The following is a 17,748-nucleotide window of genomic DNA, read 5'->3' as shown; positions in this document are numbered from 1 at the left end:
TTCTCTGCTGCCTGCGACTGGAACGAATTGCAAAAATCTCTGAAGTTGGAGACTTTTATCTCACTCAACAACTTTAAACATCTGCTATCTGAGCAGCTAACCGATCGCTGCAGCTGTACATAGTCCATCGGTATATAGCCCACCCAATTTACCTACCTCACCCCCATACTGCTTTTATTTATTTACTTTTCTGCTCTTTTGCACACCAGTATCTCTACTTGCACATGATCATCTGATGATTTATCACTCCAGTGTTAATCTGCTAAATTGTAATTATTTGATTTATTGCCTACCTCCTCATGCCTTTTGCACACATTGTATATAGATTCTCTTTTTTTCTACCATGTTTTTGACTTGTTTATTGTTTACTCCATGTGTAACTCTGTGTTGTTGTCTGTTCACACTGCTATGCTTTATCTTGGCCAGGTCGCAGTTGCATATGAGAACTTGTTCTCAACTAGCCTACCTGGTTAAATAAAGGTGAAATAAAAAAAATAAAAAAAATAAAAACTTGCTGAAACCTTAAAAATTAGGTTTCTAATGACAATTGAGATGTACAAACTATGAAATAAGGGGACGACAAGCGTCGGTAGCCATGAAGTGCTTTGAAAGGCTGGTCATGGCTCACATCAACAGCATCCTCCCGGACACCCTAAACCCACTCCAATTCGCAAACCGCCCCAACAGATCCACAGATGACGCAATCTCAATCGCACTCCACACCGCCCTTTCTCACCTGGACAAAAGGAACACCTATCGACTACAGCTTAGCATTCAACACCATAGTGTCCACGAAGCTCATCACTAAGCTAAGGACTCTGGGACTAAACACCTCACTCTGAAACTGGATCCTGGACTTCCTGACGGGCCGTCCCAGGTGGTAAGAGTAGGCAACAACACGTCTGCCACGCTGATCCTTAACACTGGGGCCCCTCAGGGGTGTGTACTTAGTCCCCTCCTGTATTCCCTGTTCACCCACAACTGCGTGGACAAACACGACTCCAACACCATCATTAAGTTTTCTGACAACGGTGGTAGGCCTGATCACAGACAACGATGAAACAACTTATAGGGAGGAGGTCAGAGACCTGACCGTGTGGTGCAAGGGCAACAACCTCTCCCTCAATGTGAGCAAGACAAAGGAGCTGATCGTGGACTACAGGAAAAGGCGGGCCGAACAGGCCCCCATTAACATCGATGGGGCTATAGGGGAGCGGGTCGAGAGTTTCAAGTTCCTTGCTGTCCACATCACCAACGAACTATCATGGTCCAAACATATCAAGACAGTCAAGAAGAGGGCACGACAAAACCTTTTCCCCCTCAGGGGACTGAAAAGATTTGGCATGGGTCCCCAGATCCTCAAAAGGTTCTACAGATGCACCATCGAGAGCATCCTGACTGGTTGCATCACCGCCTGGTATGGCAACTGCTCTGCATCTGACCGTAAGGCGCTACAGAGGGTAGTGCGAACGGCCCAGTATATCACTGGGGCCAAGCTTCCTGCCATCCAGGACCTATATAATAGGCGGTGTCAGAGGAAAGCCCATAAAATTGTCAGAGACTCCAGTCACCCAAGTTATAGACTGTTTCCTCTGCTACCGCACGGCAAGCGGTACCGGAGCCCCTAGTCTAGGATCAAAAGGCTCCTCAACAGCTTATACTCCCAAGCCATTAGACTGCTGAACAATTCATAAAAATCGCCACCGAACAATTTACATTGAACCCCCCCTTGTACACTGCTGCTACTCGCTGTTTGTTTGTTACCTATGCATAGTCACTTCGCACCCACCTACATGTACAGATTACCTCAACTAGCCTATACCCCTGCACACTGACTCGGTACTGGTGCCCCCTGTATATAGCATCGTTATTTTTATTCTTATTGTGTTACTTTTTATTATTACTTTTTATTTTAGCCTACTTGGTAAATCTTTTCTTATTCTTGAACTGCACTGTTGGTTAAGGGCTTGTAAGTAAGCATTTTCACGGTAAAGTCTGCACTTGTTGTATTCGGCGCATGTGCCAAATAAAGTTTGATTTGATTTGATAAGAGGCAATCCGTAATTTCGATTAGACATTAATGAGCGAACTAGGACAGTAGTCAGTATAACAATTTTTTTAGCTCTTTTGAAATGTACAGCGACAGAATTCAGAATATAGGCCGTACAGTGTTCTCCCTGTACACCACGTCAGAACCGTAAGATAAATAAAGGGGCATATAAGCAGACAATGGAAGCTCTTACAATATTCAATGATAACATTTCTCTAAAACAGCTTATAGGCTACATGTGCACCACCAAGTCAGAACAGTAGGCGAAATTAAGAGGGATAAATAGACCAAACTATTAGGGTGAGGCACATGGGCTACTAACATCTTACTACACAACATACATTTAGTATTACTTTCTTAGCTACAGTATACATATCTCCCTGACATATTGCATAATTTATGCAGCAGCATACAATACATTTTTGGACTCACCTTGTTGTTCTGTGCTCAACAGGAAGGTGGCGCGGTGGTCCTTCATGTACAAATTCATGTAGAAAGAGAGGGAGAATAAGAAAGAGATTTCCTTGATGTAATAGGAATCTTCCTATATGCCATCATCACGGACTACTGTATTATTTAGAAACCTTTAGTTCCTCTTCCTCTCCACTGCAGCGGTTGGTATCTGCATGAGGAGGACATCTAACTGAACTGTCTCATTGGCTGCTTTGGTCTCAAGTCAATGAGAGGAGGGGAATCCAGCATCAAAGCATACACCCACTATTCCTTATCAAACTGTTAAGTCCATTTGAACTCAGGTTATTGGGGAAAATAATTAAGTCAGTCATTTATTTGAACAATCTGCATATATTCTTTAATTCAATGGCAATTTATCCTAGATTGACAAAATCGAAGGGTTATTCAACCCAGAACCTTTAGCCTGCTATGCCTCCAGCATAGGATTTAATAATTCTTTATACAGCTGATTCAGTGTGTTTTTGTCCTCATGGAAAGGCTAGGATGCCCTCTAGTGTCTGTTTGATACACTTTAATACACTTACCCCATCTAGTGTAGTGCAAGCTCAACTACCACTTTCCTCTGTGTTAGGAGGGCTGAGGAGCAGTCTTGACAAGGACAGTACATGGAGTCTTTTTAACTTCATGAATTGAATTGAAGTCTTAATTAAGACGCATGATAAGTATCATTGGATGGTTTGAACTGTATGATTTGGAAATAAGGTGGCATCTGTGTAGCCTATCCCAACTTAGACTTTTTAAAGAATATACAACTTTTTATCAGCAAGTTACCTATGTTCACAATGGCAAATACACTTTTTATTAAATGAACACCCACAACCTCCTGTGAATGATTATTTTATAGGTGACCTTTTTCACTAAATAGTCTGAAGGGAAAAGTTTCCAATCAAGCTGCTCCATTTCTGCGCTACTGTAATGTCAGTCAGATGTGTATACCTGCTGTTTGTAGACAAGGTGGACACAATGATGAGTTATCATTGTTGACTGATGAGAGTGTTACAGCAGGTGAAGGGCCTCAGTAAGTGTTACTGACTCATTCAACATGCTAATCCCTGATTCAGACAGAGGCAGTATCCACTGTAACAGAGACCTTCACTGGTAACACCTTCAGAGGATGGAGAATACAGTGGTTCCTGATGTATGGAAAGACTCTCTCAGTGAAAGTGTGTGTGAATGTGTGTATATGTGTGTTATTATCTGGGTCAGAGAATGACAGCTTTCCTCTGTACCAGTCCAGCTGCACTCTGACCCTCTTGGGTTTCTGTCTCACGGTTAGGCGATCAAGTCTGTGAACACGTGGCACCATTAGAGCGTTACATACCTATCCTTTCAAAACCACGCACCCCAGGATCCTCTACACATGCCGAAGTCTCCCTTCCTCCAGCAAGACTATGTGATCACACCAACGATCCGTCCTGTACTGTCCTCAACCTCATCGTGTGTTCCTGAGTTAAAGCCCTCAGAGGCCAGGACCATTGTATAGTCATCAAATCTCTTATAGTATATCATCAGACAAGATTAGATGTGAGTTTGCAGTGCTGGGGTCTAGAGTCACTGGAACTGAACAGAGACAACACAAACATACCATAATGAAATAAAATTGAGGTAGGGACATAATCTTATTATTCAGCATAAATTTAATTCACTAAGCATATTTCTTGTTCTCTGTGTTGGAACATTTTAGTGGCGTTAACGTTTTATCCCAATTGTATCTAATACTCACTGTATTGAATTCTTGCCTGCATCTTCTCCCAGACTCTATACTGCAGGTTACCCATGTGCTTTGCCACATCAATCAGTCCTCCTGAAACCCTCTCACGGTCCGGCAGTGTGCACTGGGTTCTGGAAGAACAGACAGGAGTCAGTGGGGTTGGATACTGAACCACTGAGAAGAGAGAGACTGGAGGCAGATCACTTACCTTTCCAAGGTGGCACTGTAGTGCTGCAGAGAAACAAAATACATTTTATCCATATCTTATAATACCAGGTATTTTGAGAACACTTTCTTACTTATAACAATGGCCTGGGGAAGAATGCTCTCTATAAAGTACAGTGGTCCTTACCTGTAGGAATGTAATGTTTTTAGGCCCCAGCTCCTCTTCTATGGTTCTGATTGTGTCTGAAAGTGATGATCTCTCTCTGCTCATCTCCTCAATCTTCTCTTTCATCTTCTGACTCTTCTGCTTCTCTTCCTCCCTTAGTGCAACTATCCTGATCTCCTCTTACTCTTGTAGGTACAAAGGAAGCTTCTCAAACTCCTCTCTGTGTGCTGAGCCTGGCTCTGGAGATAACACACAAGAATGTATCTGATAGTAACATCAGTCACTAGTCTATCATCCATAATTCCACAGGGTGGAAATGTGGCTGCGATCACTGCATTCTTACCTTAACGTGCTCTGCTGTTTGATCACAGGTCAGTTTAACGTCATTGAAGACATTCAGCTTCTCCTGTAAGGGCTGCAGTGCAGGCTTAACCTCCTCCTGAAATTAAAAAACAGAAGTTGGGTGTAAAACATTGAATTATCAAAGACATTCAATTTCACCATATCAAAGTATTGACCGTGTTGTCCCCGTCTTCAATTGTTGTTTGGAATCTTGATTATTTTCAAAGTCCATGAAAAAGTCATACAATGTAAGTTAGTTGAATGGTGAATAGCTGAATGTCACAGCGCTATTCTGTTCTGTACTTTAATACATTTTACTTGAATCCCTCTTGCTCAAGTGAGTCAGGGGTGGAGCTATAAAAAAAGAACAGTACAAGGGTCATAGATTTCTGCAGTTATACTTTTCTCTGAATACCTATAATTAGTGTGCTTGGTTCACTATGAATTATACTGTGCTCTTGCATTGTTTGCTTTGAAACTATAAACATCAAACCAACTTCAAAATGTGCAGGCTGGCAAAACTACAATATAACTTTCAGAATTGTAAAGGCCTACAAACAGGCAATGTAGTGTATCAGACATATAAGGGCAACATGGGAGGAGGAGTAGGAGGAGCATAGAAACATTTATTCAAAAGGGAAAACTCCTAGCAAGCCCTAGTGAAAGACAGTAACTGATCATCGTAGAAGGTCCTGTAGATAAGTTTACATTGAGGTAAGATCATTCTGTTTACAACGTATTCTTCTGTTTATTCTGGTTAACTTTTTTTCACTTGGAGTGTTGCTTCCATAGCATTCCACTAAAAGACATACGTTGAAATGTTTGTCTCAATTCAGATCATTTGATTAATATGTGTTACATTTTAAATCTGTAATTTCAGATTTTTGAATTGAATGTTTATTCTTTTGTTCAACTACATCATAAAAAAATAATTTGGTGTCTGTGTAGCATATCCAACTCTTTTTTTTTTTTTTTCAACTTTTTATTAGCTAGTCCTATCTTCACAATTGCAAATACGCCCACAACCATATGTGACTCATTCTTATGGTGGTGACCTTTTCGAAGTACATTTTCTGTGGAAAAAAGTTTAGAGTCAAGGTGTTCTACTTCTGTTCCACTGAAATGGCAATCAGATGTGTGCAGTGTCAATGCGGAGAGTATGCACCGTATACCTTCTGTTTATAGACAAGTTGGACGTAAGGGAACCAATGCAACAACCAGCAATTCAGAGTAGTTTCTGTTCCCATGTGAAACCCATGCATCTCATATAATGTTGGTGTGAACATTGATGCTTCAATAAACCAGATGTCTTCTTGTGTGGTGACTTTACATTTCTCCATAGGGATATTGTATTGTGTTTGTAAATGCAGACATACATTATGTTAATACTATTGTGTTCTGTTCAAGTAGATATTGTACTGTGGTAATCACAGAACATGTCAGACAACACAGCATTGCTGATGGTTCTCTTCTTTTGCCTCTGTGGTAAGTGATGTGATGAACTTTCACACCTATACTCACACCCCTATCTGAATTGATGTTAGTTTGTGTGTGTGTGTGTGTGTGTGTGTGTGTGTGTGTGTGTGTGTGTGTGTGTGTGTGTGTGTGTGTGTGTGTGTGTGTGTGTGTGTGTGTGTGTGTGTGTGTGTGTGTGTGTGAGGCGCACGCTTCTGACTGCACCCTTGCACACATACAAGGTGGTCCCACACAGGAAAATAAGACCACAAAGCAGTTTGGGTAAACAGAAACTAAACTGCAGCCTCTATTGGTGTTCTACATGTAGGCTTCTCACCCTCAGACGTTCTAGTGAATTAGGTAATATTGTTTTTACTAAAGTTATATCTGTACAGTATACACTAAGTAACTCAAACATTAGGAACACCTTCCTAATATTGAGTTGCACTGCCACCTTTTGCCCTCTGAACAGTCTCAATTCGTCGGGGCATGGACTCTACAATGTGTCGAATAGCATTCCACAGGGATGGGGACAAGAGATAGTCCCACCAAAAAAATCTAAAGGAAGTTTGGTCTGTAGTGTCTGTCCTATATCTGAGAAATACATTACATGGCCAAAGGTATGTGGACAGCCCTTCAAATGAGTGGATTCTGCTATTTCAGCCACACTTGCTGACAGGTGTATAAAATCGAGCCCACAGCCATACAATCTCCATAGAGAAACATTAGCAGTAGAATGGCCCGTACTGAAGAGCTCAGTGACTTTCGGAAAGGATGCCACCTTTCCAAAAAGTCAGTTTGTGAAATTTCTGGCCTGCTAGACCTGCCCATGTCAACTGCAAGTACAGTTAATGTGAAGTGGAAACATCTAGGAGGAACAACGGCTCAGCCGCAAAGTAATAGGCCACACAAGCTCACAGAATGGGACCGCCGAGTGCTGAAGTGCGTAGTGCGCACAAATTGTCTGTCATCGATTGCAACACTAACTACAGAGTTCCAAACTGCCTCTGGAAGCAACGTCAGCACAAGAACTGTTCGTCGGGAGCTTCATGAAATGGGTTTCCATGGCTGAGCAGTCACACATAAGCCTAATATCACCATGGCAATGCCAAGCGTCAGCAGGAGTGTTGTAAAGCTCGCCGCCATTGGACTCTGGAGCAGTGGAAGCACATTCTCTGGAGTGATGAATCACGCATTCACCATCTGTCAGTCCGACGGATGAATCTAGGTTTGGCAGATGCCAGGAGAGCGCTACCTGCCCGAATATATAGTGCCAACAGTAAAGTTTGGTGGAGGAGGAATAATGGTCTGGGGCTGTTAATCATGGTTCGGGCTAGGCCCCTTAGTTCCAGTGAAGGGATATCTTAACGCTACAGCATACAATGACATTCTAGACGTGCTTCCAACTTTCCAACTTTGTGGCAACAGTTTGGAGGACGGTCCTTTCCTGTTTTAGCATGACAATGCCCACGTTTTTCTGAACTCTTCAGTCTATTCTTGTTCTGAGAAATGAAGGTAATTCCATGCAAGAAATTGCCAAGAAACTGAAGATCTCGTACAACGCTGTGTACTACTCCCTTCACAGAACAGCGCAAACTGGCCCTAACCAGAATAGAAAGAGGAGTGGGAGGCCCTCCCCTTCATCTACGCTGATTAAAATTTATTTAACAGGTGACATCAATAAGGGATCGTAGGTTTCACCTGGTCAGTCGGTCATGGAAAGAGCAGGTGTTCTTAATGTTTTGTACACTCAGTGTATAATAGAATTACACTGACAATGATATCTTTTTCATTTTTCTCCTTAAGAAAAAGTTGTGGCTGACCCAGGTACAAGTATGTATCATGATAAACACATATCATAATAAACATAACATCAGAACTGAGAGACACAAATTCCAGATTTTTCACACAATGGGGACCAAAATAATAATATTTCCTGTCACTCTTCACTCATCCCACTCTTGTCCTTCGTCCCCTCTCATCTATCTTCTCTATGATTCACCCTCCTCTACCAGATAACCCGTCCTGCTACAGGATCGAGCCTGGCACCATGGCTGGCATCATCATTGCAGACGTGATCCTGACCATTGCCATTGTCATTGTCACGTACCACTGTGCCAGCCGACGCAGACGTCGAAAAGAGAGGGGTAAAGTGCCATGCAGGGTTTTTTCAAGAACATAATAATTCCCAACTTCTTTCATTGGATCAAGGGCCACTGCCCTCTGCCAACTATGAGCAATATTATATTTAGGGAAGTTTAGCTTCCCCCTTTTCTTGTCTTGCTTCCCTTTTATCCTCATCCTAGTATTAGAAGGAACAATGAACAGCTCTATATTATTCAAGTAAACCCAATAGACTCTGTAACACATGTACTGTTTATTAAGTGCTTGTAAACTGTAAATCACTAAATATCACTAGTATTTTGTATGTAAGAACATTTTTGAGAGCTCTAATGGCCTCTCTCTCTCTCTCTCTCTCTAGCTGATAAAGTCTACATGAATGTCAGGGCAAACTGCAAAACATGAGAATCCTCAGCAAGCACCAGAATTCTTGTTAGATATATTTGTATATACTGTGCAATCTTGTTTTACATCATATCTGTCAATACATTCTTGTGATTTGATTTGAAGTGTCTCAATGAACTGTTTTTTCACTGCCACCTCCTGGTGAAAACTCAAATCTACACCTTCAGATGTAAAAAATCACACTGAAAGTTAGAATTATTTCAAGATTTACTCAAATAAAAAGGTGAAACACATGCACAACTTTGTGTTGACCCAGTTAGTATAGAGATGTACAGGAGGCTCCTAGCCACGATAAGCCTGTGTAGAGTATTATGTATGTGTGGTTTTTGATGTCTATCTGTCCTGTCCATGTCCATGTCTCTCAAAGAGGCCCACACACTACACTTGGTTCTCAGACACTTTGTATCTCTGAACCATCTGTCTGATCAGCGTCCTGTCTATTGATGTCTCTCTCTCTCTCTCTCTCACACACACACACACACACACACACACACACACACACACACACACACACACACACACACACACACACACACACACACACACACACACACACACACACACACACACACACACACACACACACACACACACACTTTTTCTCTCTCTCACACACACTGTCCTTGATTATTCTTAATCAAGTGAATCATTTTGTATATGTAGTTTGTTTTTAAATGATCAAATCAACAAACACAAAATGTAATGCCTAGTTCAATAACAACATACTCAAAAACCTTAAGCATGTAGAAACAGCAGTAGGAACCTGGGATTTTGTATTTTAATCATAAATATAGATTTGAGAAGACGCAACATGTTATATAGTGCATTCTGAAAGTATTCAGACCCCTTGACTTTTTCCACATTTTGTTATGTTACAGCCTTATTCTAAAATTGATTAAATTGTTTTTTACCCTCATCAATTTACACACAATACCCCATAATGACAAAGCAAAAAAATATTTTTAGAAATGTTTGCAAATGTACTAAAAATAAAAAAGTATTCAGACCCTTTACTCAGTACTTTGTTGAAGCACCTTTGGCAGCGATTACAGCCTTGAGTCTTCTTGAGTATGACGCTACAAGCTTGGCACACCTGTATTTGTGGAGTTTCTCCCATTCCTCTCTGAAGATCCTCTCAAGCTCTGTCAGGTTGGATGGGGAGCATTGCTGCACAGCTATTTTCAGGTCTCTCCAGAGATGTTCGATCGGGTTCAGATCTGGGCTCTGTCTGGGCCACTCAAGGACATTCAGAAACTTGTACTTAGGGTCGTTGCCCTGTTGGAAGGTGAACCTTCACCCCAGTCTGAGGTCCTAAGCGCTCTGGTTTTCATCAAGGTTCTCTCTGTACTTTGCTCCGTTCCTTTTTGCATCGATCCTGACTAGTCTCCCAGTCCCTGCCGCTGAAAAACAACCTCACAGCATGATTCTACCAGCACCATTCTTCACCGTAGGGATGGTGCCAGGTTTCCTCAATACGTGATTATTGGCATTCAGGCCAAAGAGTTAAATCGTGGTTTCATCAGACCAGAGAATCTTGTTTCTCTGAGAGTCTTTAGGTGCCTTTTGGCAAACTCCAAGGGGTCTGTCATGTCCCTTTTACTGAGGAGGGGCTTCAGTCTGGCCTCTCTACCATAAAGGCCTGATTGGTGGAGTGCTGCAGAGATGGTTATCCTTCTGGAAGGTTCTCCCATCTCTACAGAGGAACTCTAGAGCTCTGTTAGTGAGCATGGGGTTCTTGGTCACCTCCCTGACCAAGGCCCTTCTCCCCTGATTGCTCAGTTTGGCCAGGCTGTCATCTCTAGGAAGTCTTGGTGATTCCAAACTTCTTCCATTTAAGAATGATGGAACTGTGTTCTTGGGGACCTTCAATGCTGCAGACATGTTTTGGTACCCTTCCCCAGATCTGTCTCGGCGCTCTGCGGACAATTCCTTTGACCTCATGGCTTGGTTTTTGCTCTGACATGCACTGTCAACTGTGGGACCTTATATAGACAGGTGTGTGCCTTTCCAAATCATGAATCATCAATTGAATTTACCACAGATGGACTCCAATCAAGTTGTAGAAACATGTCAAGGATGATCAATGTTGCTCCCGAGTGTTGCAGCGGTCTAAGGCACTGCATCTCAGAGCTAGAGGCATCACCACAGACCCTGGTTCGATTCCAGGCTGTATCACAACCGACCGTGATTGAGAGTCCCATAGGGTGGTGTACAATTGGCCCAGCGTCGTCCAGGTTAGGGTTTGGCAGGGGTAAGCCGTCATTGTAAATAAGAATTTGTTCTTACTGTAACTGACTTGCCAAATTAAATTAAGGTAACATTAAAAAAAATGTGAACAGGATGCACCTGAGCTCAATTTCGAGACTCATAGGAAAGGGTCTGAATCCTTATGTAAATAAGGATTATTTTTTTATTGTTAATAAATTTGCTAATATTTCTAAAAACCTGTTTTTGCTTTGACATTATGCACTAGTGTGTGTAGATTGCTGACGTTTTAATTTTAAAAATCAATTTTAGAATAAGGAATGTAACAAAATGTGGGAAAAGTTAAGGGGTCTGAGTACTCTCCGAAGGCATTGCATGTGAATGAGTGTACATGGAATTTCCCTACATCCCTCACCCTAAAATAGCAATGTTGTTGCCTGAGAACCTTTTTGACCAGCACCATAGAAATTGTTTTTATGAATGTCCAGTGTGTAGGCCTATATTAGTTTACCTACTCAACTCTGAGATGAAAGCACTTTGAACGTGAAGTGCCATGGTCAACCCACTGCCCCTGGTATGACAGTGTATGATGTTTGTCTCTGTGGTACACTCTGAAATGTGAACTGAGTTGACTGTTGATTTCCATCCACTGTATCTTTTATAGATAGGCTACCTTATGTTCCTAATGTAGGGAGGTGCTTATTGTGCCGACAGGGTAAGCTATCATTTCAGATGAACTTGTGGTTGAGAGAATCAGGCTTGGCTAGAGCTGCTCTCAGGTGTTGGTAACCACAACCTACAGAAAACCACAGGTCATGTTAGAAAGAATAAAAAAACTGCCAATCTGCAGGACGCTGAGCGGAAAAGGTCGAGTGTGGGCGCCATGGTAACAAGCAAGGCCTTTGTCAGAAACAAATAGCAGAGCTGACATCCCTCATCCACAATTAGCAGAAGAGGACGACACTGTCTGCTGAGATCTGGGTTCTTGATCTGTCAGATAACACTGTAGGGTGACAAATAAATGTCTATGATGCATGTCAATATTTGTCTAAAATATGTCTCTGTTTTCTACATTATGATTTGAACTGTTATTGAGTCACTGATAAAACCCGAAACGTGAAGGTCACACAGTGTTCAGTTGACCCATCACAGTAGTGTATGAGGTGTATAGTGTGTCGAGGGTCCTCATGTTGATAGGCTAGGTCATTTCCTGAGCTGGTGTGAGTCTAACCACTAAAAGTCAGAAGTAAAACCCCTCCCTGACTTCTCTGGTATTGGCCTGACCTACCAATCAGGGAAGTGAAGTTCTGTTTGTATTTTTAAGAAATGGGTTTAGACACACGCCTGCCTCACTGCCCCCCAGAAATGGCAAACTATACCAGCATTGTATATGAAGACAATGTTGGTATACATTACAATACAGTAACAGTAGCTGCTACTAATATAACACTGTATAGCCTCAACATGGTCAAAACTATAATGTTGATATCATGGCTAGTCAGTCCTTGCATCCATAGCAATGTCTATGAATTTGAGAATGGTTACATTTCTCCAGCCACATCCCAGCTTTTCCCTGAAACAGGGGCAGGGAGAACATGTTGGTATTGTTTCAACTGCTGATTGCTGCTTTAAGTATGAATCTAAATTAATAGAAATATGTCAAGAGGGTGAAAAAGTTATATTGGGGGAGAAATTTTTTAAATATTTGAGCCACTGACAATGTCTTGTGTTCTCAAAACGACATATATGTTATCAATCTGTGTGAGCTGACGTGTGTAGAGTTCAACACTCATGTGGACATGACATCACAGGGGCAGAAACAGAAACTCACTCACTGGCTTCCTTGTCAGTCTGCTCCCCCTTTGCTCTTGCACACACGGACACACAGTTACAGGACACACAGACCACTGTCTCTAGCACTCCTACGGTTTACATATTACCTTGTCTGTTTTGCTAGCTCTACCACAGAGTCATTGGGGACAGATTACCTTGGACAAAGTACCAGGGACCCGGAGCCTTAGACCTCTCCTCTCCTCTAGTCTCCTTAGTAGGACCAGGCTGAAAATGGGCAAGGCCCTCTGTATCGTGGCTCCCCTGAAAGGAATGTTTGGTAAGTTGCTCTACATGTGGTCATATTATCAACAAACTATCTGTTGATAAGTAACTGCATGCTAAAGTTACGGTTAGGGTTAGGTTAAGAATAAGGGTTAGGGTAAGAGGTATGTTTAAGGTTAGGATAAGGCTTAAGGTTAGTAAATAGTTAGCTGACATGTTTAACCGTTACGTTCTCAAGTAACTGAGATGACCTGTTTTTAAATTGTGATCATACTGATAATAGAGTTTCTCTACGCAACATATTGTGCATCATAGGAATAACAGGACAGTGGTTGGGAAGTCAGAGTCTTTAAAGAGGCATAGTTGTAAAGGATGTGGTTTACTGTATGGATAAAAGTCAACATTGTGCTGCCCTCTTCATTGACCTGTCAAAGGCTTTTGATATTGTTGATCACTCACTGCTAATTCAGAGGCTTTCCTCAATTGGCCTAGATCAGGCTGCAAGTAACTAGTTTAACAATTACTTGACAGACAGAACTCAATGTATATCTACTGATGGTGTTAAATCAGGCTTCCTGGATATTATGAAAGGTGTCCCGTAAGTGTCGATTCCGGGTCCTGTACTTTTTACAGTTTACATTAACAATACCTACTTGTCTGTAAAAAATTGTAACCTGCACTTGTATGCCGATGATACTGTTGTGTATGCTATTGCCCCCACGGTTGACCAGGCTCTATCTGAACTACAGTCTGCCTTCATTGGATAACATGAAAGCTTTATTGACCTGAAATTAGTACTGAATGCAGGTAAAACTAAGTATATGTTGTTCTCTGGAGTGAATAAAAGTAAATCTGATGATTTAAGCATAATCTACTTTGGATGGTTTCCATATTGATCGTGTCCGTGCTTACAAATATCTGGGCATCTGATAGATGAAAAGCAGTCTTTTAAAAAGCATATTGATGAGTTATACTGAAGAAAAATATAAAAGCAAGATGCAACAATTTCAACAATTTTACTGAGTTAGTTCATATAAGGAAATCAGTCAACTGAAATAAATTCATTAGGCTCTAATCTATGGATTTCACTTGCCTGGGCAGGGACTCGGCCATGGGTGGGCCTGGGAGGGCATAAGCCCAACCACTTCTGAGCCAGGTCCATCCACTGGGGAGCCAGGCCCAGCCAATCAGAATTAGTTTTTCCCCACAAAAGGGCTTTATTACAGACCAAAATACTCCTCAGTTTCATCAGCTGTCTGGGTGTCTGGTCTCAGACAATCCCGTCGGTGAAGAAGCCAAATGTGGAGGTCCTGGGTTGGTGTGGTTACACGTGGTCTTCTGTTTTGAGGCCGGTTGGACGTACTGCCAAATTCTATAAAACGATGTTGGAGGCGGCTTATGGTAGAGAAATGAACATACAATTATCTGGCAACAGCTCTGGTGGACATTCCTGCAGTCAGCATGCTAATTGCATTCTCCCTCAAAACTTGAGACATCTGTGACAAAACCGCACACTTTAGAGTGGCCTTTTATTATCTCCAGTACAAGTTGCACCTGTGTAATGATCATGTTGTTAACCAGCTTCTTCCACACCTGTCAGGTGGATCAATTATCTTGGATCGGAGAAATGCTCACTCACAGGGATGTAAACAAATTTTTGCACCAAATTTCAGAAAAATAAGCTTTTCTGTGCGTATGGAACATTTTTGGGATCTTCTATTTCAGTTCATGAAACATTGGACCAACACTTTACATGTTGCATATACATTTTTGTTCAGTATAATTAACAAGCTGAGAATAAAAATAGGCTTCTTCTATAGAAATATGTCCTGCCTCTCGCTAAATAGTAGAAAGCAGATTATTCAGTTGACGTTGCTATCGGTCCTAGACTATGGTGACTATACGAACACAGCTGCCACTTCATTAAAGCCATTAGATGCAGTTTATCATAGTGTACTGCGCTTTATTACTGGCGAGAATTTTTGTACAAATGACGGCATTCTCTACTGGAAAGTTGGTAGATGGTCTGATGTCACGTAGGTTGAAACATTGCTATGTTTCATTTATAAAGCCCTTTGACAAAAAGTCCCACTGTACCAAACATACTTACTCAACTTTAGACATAGAAGTTACCACACCCTGTCTCAGGGATGGCTAACTCCTAATTCCTTTGGTCTCTACTGAGTTAGGTAAATCAGATTTTAGTTTTCTTGCTCGTTATTTGTGGAACAATCTTCAGAATGTTCTTAATTAAATGTGATGTTCTGGTGCCTCTAGGGCAATTCAGAAAGTTGATTGAGGACCTTATAACTGATTGTGTTTGTTTTTTATAACTGTGTTTTTATTTCTGCTTGTGTTTTGTGTTTATATTTTGATGTGTGTATTTTCTGTAATTTATGTAATTCATGGCTCATCTGTAATTCATGGCTCATTTAGTTTCAGTATGACTCTCTGATAAAATAAAGGTTCAGTAAATAAGTCAGTAGTAAATATTTTCTAAAGGACACATAGGAGCACTTTTCTGAAGGACACATATCTAGTGTTAGAACTAGTTTTACCAAACAAATAAAAATGATGGTTGAAATAAGTCTATGTGTTGACTTTTTGAAGTGTTTGTTTGTGCGAGTTGGGAGTGAATTGGGGGTGAATTTGGGAGTGAATTTACAAGAAATGTACCCAAAAAGAAGAAGTGTCCTTATTACAGTTTTTTTCACCTGCATTGGAGTCATTCAAGAGATATTATATAGATATTATACAGTACATGTTCTGTTATCTGCTTTGGAAGTGAATTACCACTCCCTTCACTTATATTGCTATTTTCTTTCTTGATCCTTGATCTTTCTTTTTTTTCAGGTCCTGCCGAAGGAGAACAAGGTATTTGGCTGCTGTTGATACCACTATCGATTTTTGTAATAATTGAGAGCAGGTGCTTAACTTTAACCACTCTTTATACTATTTCAACTCATCCTATTTCCCAAAACTCTTGTGCCACAACCCATGTTTTGACTATGGTTAGTAATCAGAATGCTCTCTCCAGACTGTGGCCACTGCTATCAGATAGATGTGGGGGCAGTGGTGGGCATCATCGGATGTGACATCATCCTGACCCTCCTCATCGCTCTCGCCGTGTTCTGTTTTGCTACCTTCCGGAAGAAGAGGAGTCAACAGGAATCCAGACTGGAGGGTGAGGGGTGTGTGTGTGTGTGACTGTGTTTGTGTGTGTGTGCTTGCTTGCATCCTCCACCCATCCCTAATCCCTCCTGTTTGTCACCTCTCCTCAGGTAAAGGGAAAACACTCACAGCATCAAAAAGGAAGACAGTAGAAATCACAGAGTCTCCCTACCAGGTACTGAGGCACTAACCATAGTAGAGCACAGTCCTCAAAGCATACAGAATATACATTCATATAGAGTAACTGTTTATGTCTGGTTTGATCCACTTATGATTCCTTCCCTGTTGAATTGTTTTATTTTTGCCTTTACTGTTGTAGGAGCTGCATGGAATTCAGTCAGACGTGTACAGTGATCTCCAACAGTTTCAGAAATGAGACTACTTTTTTGGACGGACTGCATGTATTTTGCTGCCTGGTGCTTAAATCTGACAAGGACTGAACTTTGCACATCTGGGATTTATATTTATACTCATCTCCTTACTGTTATCTTTCAACTTTTGTGTGTATGTCTAATTGTACAATTAATAGAATAGCATTAGACACATTCAAGAGATATTGTATATATTTGACATAAATTGACCTGTTAATGTTTGTTTAATAGGCTACCTTTTATAGTGTTGTTTTCAATGATTTACATGCAATGTATTTCATTATATATCTGTTATTTTGACTTAATTAAGTAATTTCTGTATATTAATGGGGTTATTTTATTCTATGTTTCATAAGTACATAATTTGTATATTGCCAGAAACAGTTCATGGAAGCCCCATTAATATTGCCCACAGGATGTTGGTGGCACCTTAATTGGGGAGGACTGGCTCATGGTAAAGGCTGAAGCCGGGTAGGTGGAATGGTATCAAACACATGGTTTCTATGGGTTTGATGACATTCCATTCGCTCCTTTCCAGCCATTATTATGAGCCGTCCTCCCCTCAGCAGCCTCCACTGATATTGCCTATTATTAATATTAGTCATATGATCTGAAAAACTATTAGTCAACTGGGATGAAAAACTTCCCAGAGATATTTTAAGTTGAGTTTCTGTCTGCTCCCTGTTAGTCATAAGCTGGAGTCCCTTACTCACTATAAACACCAGGGTTGTGGTTCATTTATAATAATGTGGGGGGGGGGGGGGGGGAGTCTCTACATCCTCTTTGAAAATCATAAGAAATGAATATGAATATTAATAATTGCCTATGCTTGGAATGTGTTAGCCTGGCCGACGTGTGGACTTAGGTGTTAGGTGTCAACCATAATAGGATGTGTTTCTCAAAAAAAAAAAAAAAAAAAAATGTTTTTAAGATTTAGGAGCTCAGTGCTGTTTATTGTATTGGTTAGGTGGTTACATATCAAATACACTGTTCAATGTTTTTATTCACAACTAAAATATGTCTCCATATCTAAAATAAACATTAACAAAACGTTTTG

At 41.1% G+C, this 17,748-nt stretch overlaps 2 protein-coding genes across 3 annotated transcripts; both read left to right on the top strand.

Annotated features, from left to right (window-relative positions):
• The first annotated feature begins 5,573 nt into the window (after window positions 1–5,573).
• On the top strand, window positions 5,574–9,109 carry hcst (hematopoietic cell signal transducer). 2 transcript variants are annotated; one of them, XM_038976193.1, is made up of 5 exons: window positions 5,574–5,622; window positions 6,319–6,393; window positions 8,170–8,196; window positions 8,379–8,510; window positions 8,846–8,980. In XM_038976193.1, the coding sequence occupies exons 2-5, from the start codon at window positions 6,345–6,347 to the stop codon at window positions 8,887–8,889; spliced, it is 252 nt and encodes an 83-aa protein (XP_038832121.1). In that variant the 5' UTR covers window positions 5,574–5,622; window positions 6,319–6,344; the 3' UTR covers window positions 8,890–8,980. The 2 variants fall into 2 exon arrangements, with proteins under 2 accessions (XP_038832121.1, XP_038832122.1); XM_038976194.1 differs by lacking the exon at window positions 8,170–8,196 and having other exon boundaries at window positions 5,576–5,622; window positions 8,846–9,109.
• Window positions 9,110–12,975: 3,866 nt separating this feature from the next.
• Window positions 12,976–17,418, top strand: LOC120031529 (TYRO protein tyrosine kinase-binding protein-like). The gene is made up of 5 exons (XM_038977320.1): window positions 12,976–13,204; window positions 16,003–16,023; window positions 16,187–16,333; window positions 16,431–16,495; window positions 16,640–17,418. The coding sequence occupies exons 1-5, from the start codon at window positions 13,159–13,161 to the stop codon at window positions 16,694–16,696; spliced, it is 336 nt and encodes a 111-aa protein (XP_038833248.1). The 5' UTR covers window positions 12,976–13,158; the 3' UTR covers window positions 16,697–17,418.
• The last annotated feature ends 330 nt before the right edge of the window (window positions 17,419–17,748 follow it).

This window comes from Salvelinus namaycush, chromosome 37 (assembly GCF_016432855.1).
Source record: "Salvelinus namaycush isolate Seneca chromosome 37, SaNama_1.0, whole genome shotgun sequence".
Classification (NCBI taxonomy): domain Eukaryota; kingdom Metazoa; phylum Chordata; class Actinopteri; order Salmoniformes; family Salmonidae; genus Salvelinus; species Salvelinus namaycush.
The sequence above is the reverse complement of the archived record's forward strand: the minus strand, read 5'-3'. Positions and strand labels throughout refer to the sequence as shown.

Coding starts and splice junctions, on each gene's coding strand:
- hcst (XM_038976193.1), top strand. CDS start 6,345: ATGTCAGACAACACAGCATTGCTGATGGTTCTCTTCTTTTGCCTCTGT. Junction 8,197..8,378: donor TGTGGCTGACCCAGGTACAA/GTATGTATCATG, acceptor CTCCTCTACCAG/ATAACCCGTCCTGCTACAGG. Junction 8,511..8,845: donor CAGACGTCGAAAAGAGAGGG/GTAAAGTGCCAT, acceptor CTCTCTCTCTAG/CTGATAAAGTCTACATGAAT.
- LOC120031529 (XM_038977320.1), top strand. CDS start 13,159: ATGGGCAAGGCCCTCTGTATCGTGGCTCCCCTGAAAGGAATGTTTG. Junction 13,205..16,002: donor TCCCCTGAAAGGAATGTTTG/GTAAGTTGCTCT, acceptor CTTTTTTTTCAG/GTCCTGCCGAAGGAGAACAA. Junction 16,496..16,639: donor TCACAGAGTCTCCCTACCAG/GTACTGAGGCAC, acceptor TTACTGTTGTAG/GAGCTGCATGGAATTCAGTC.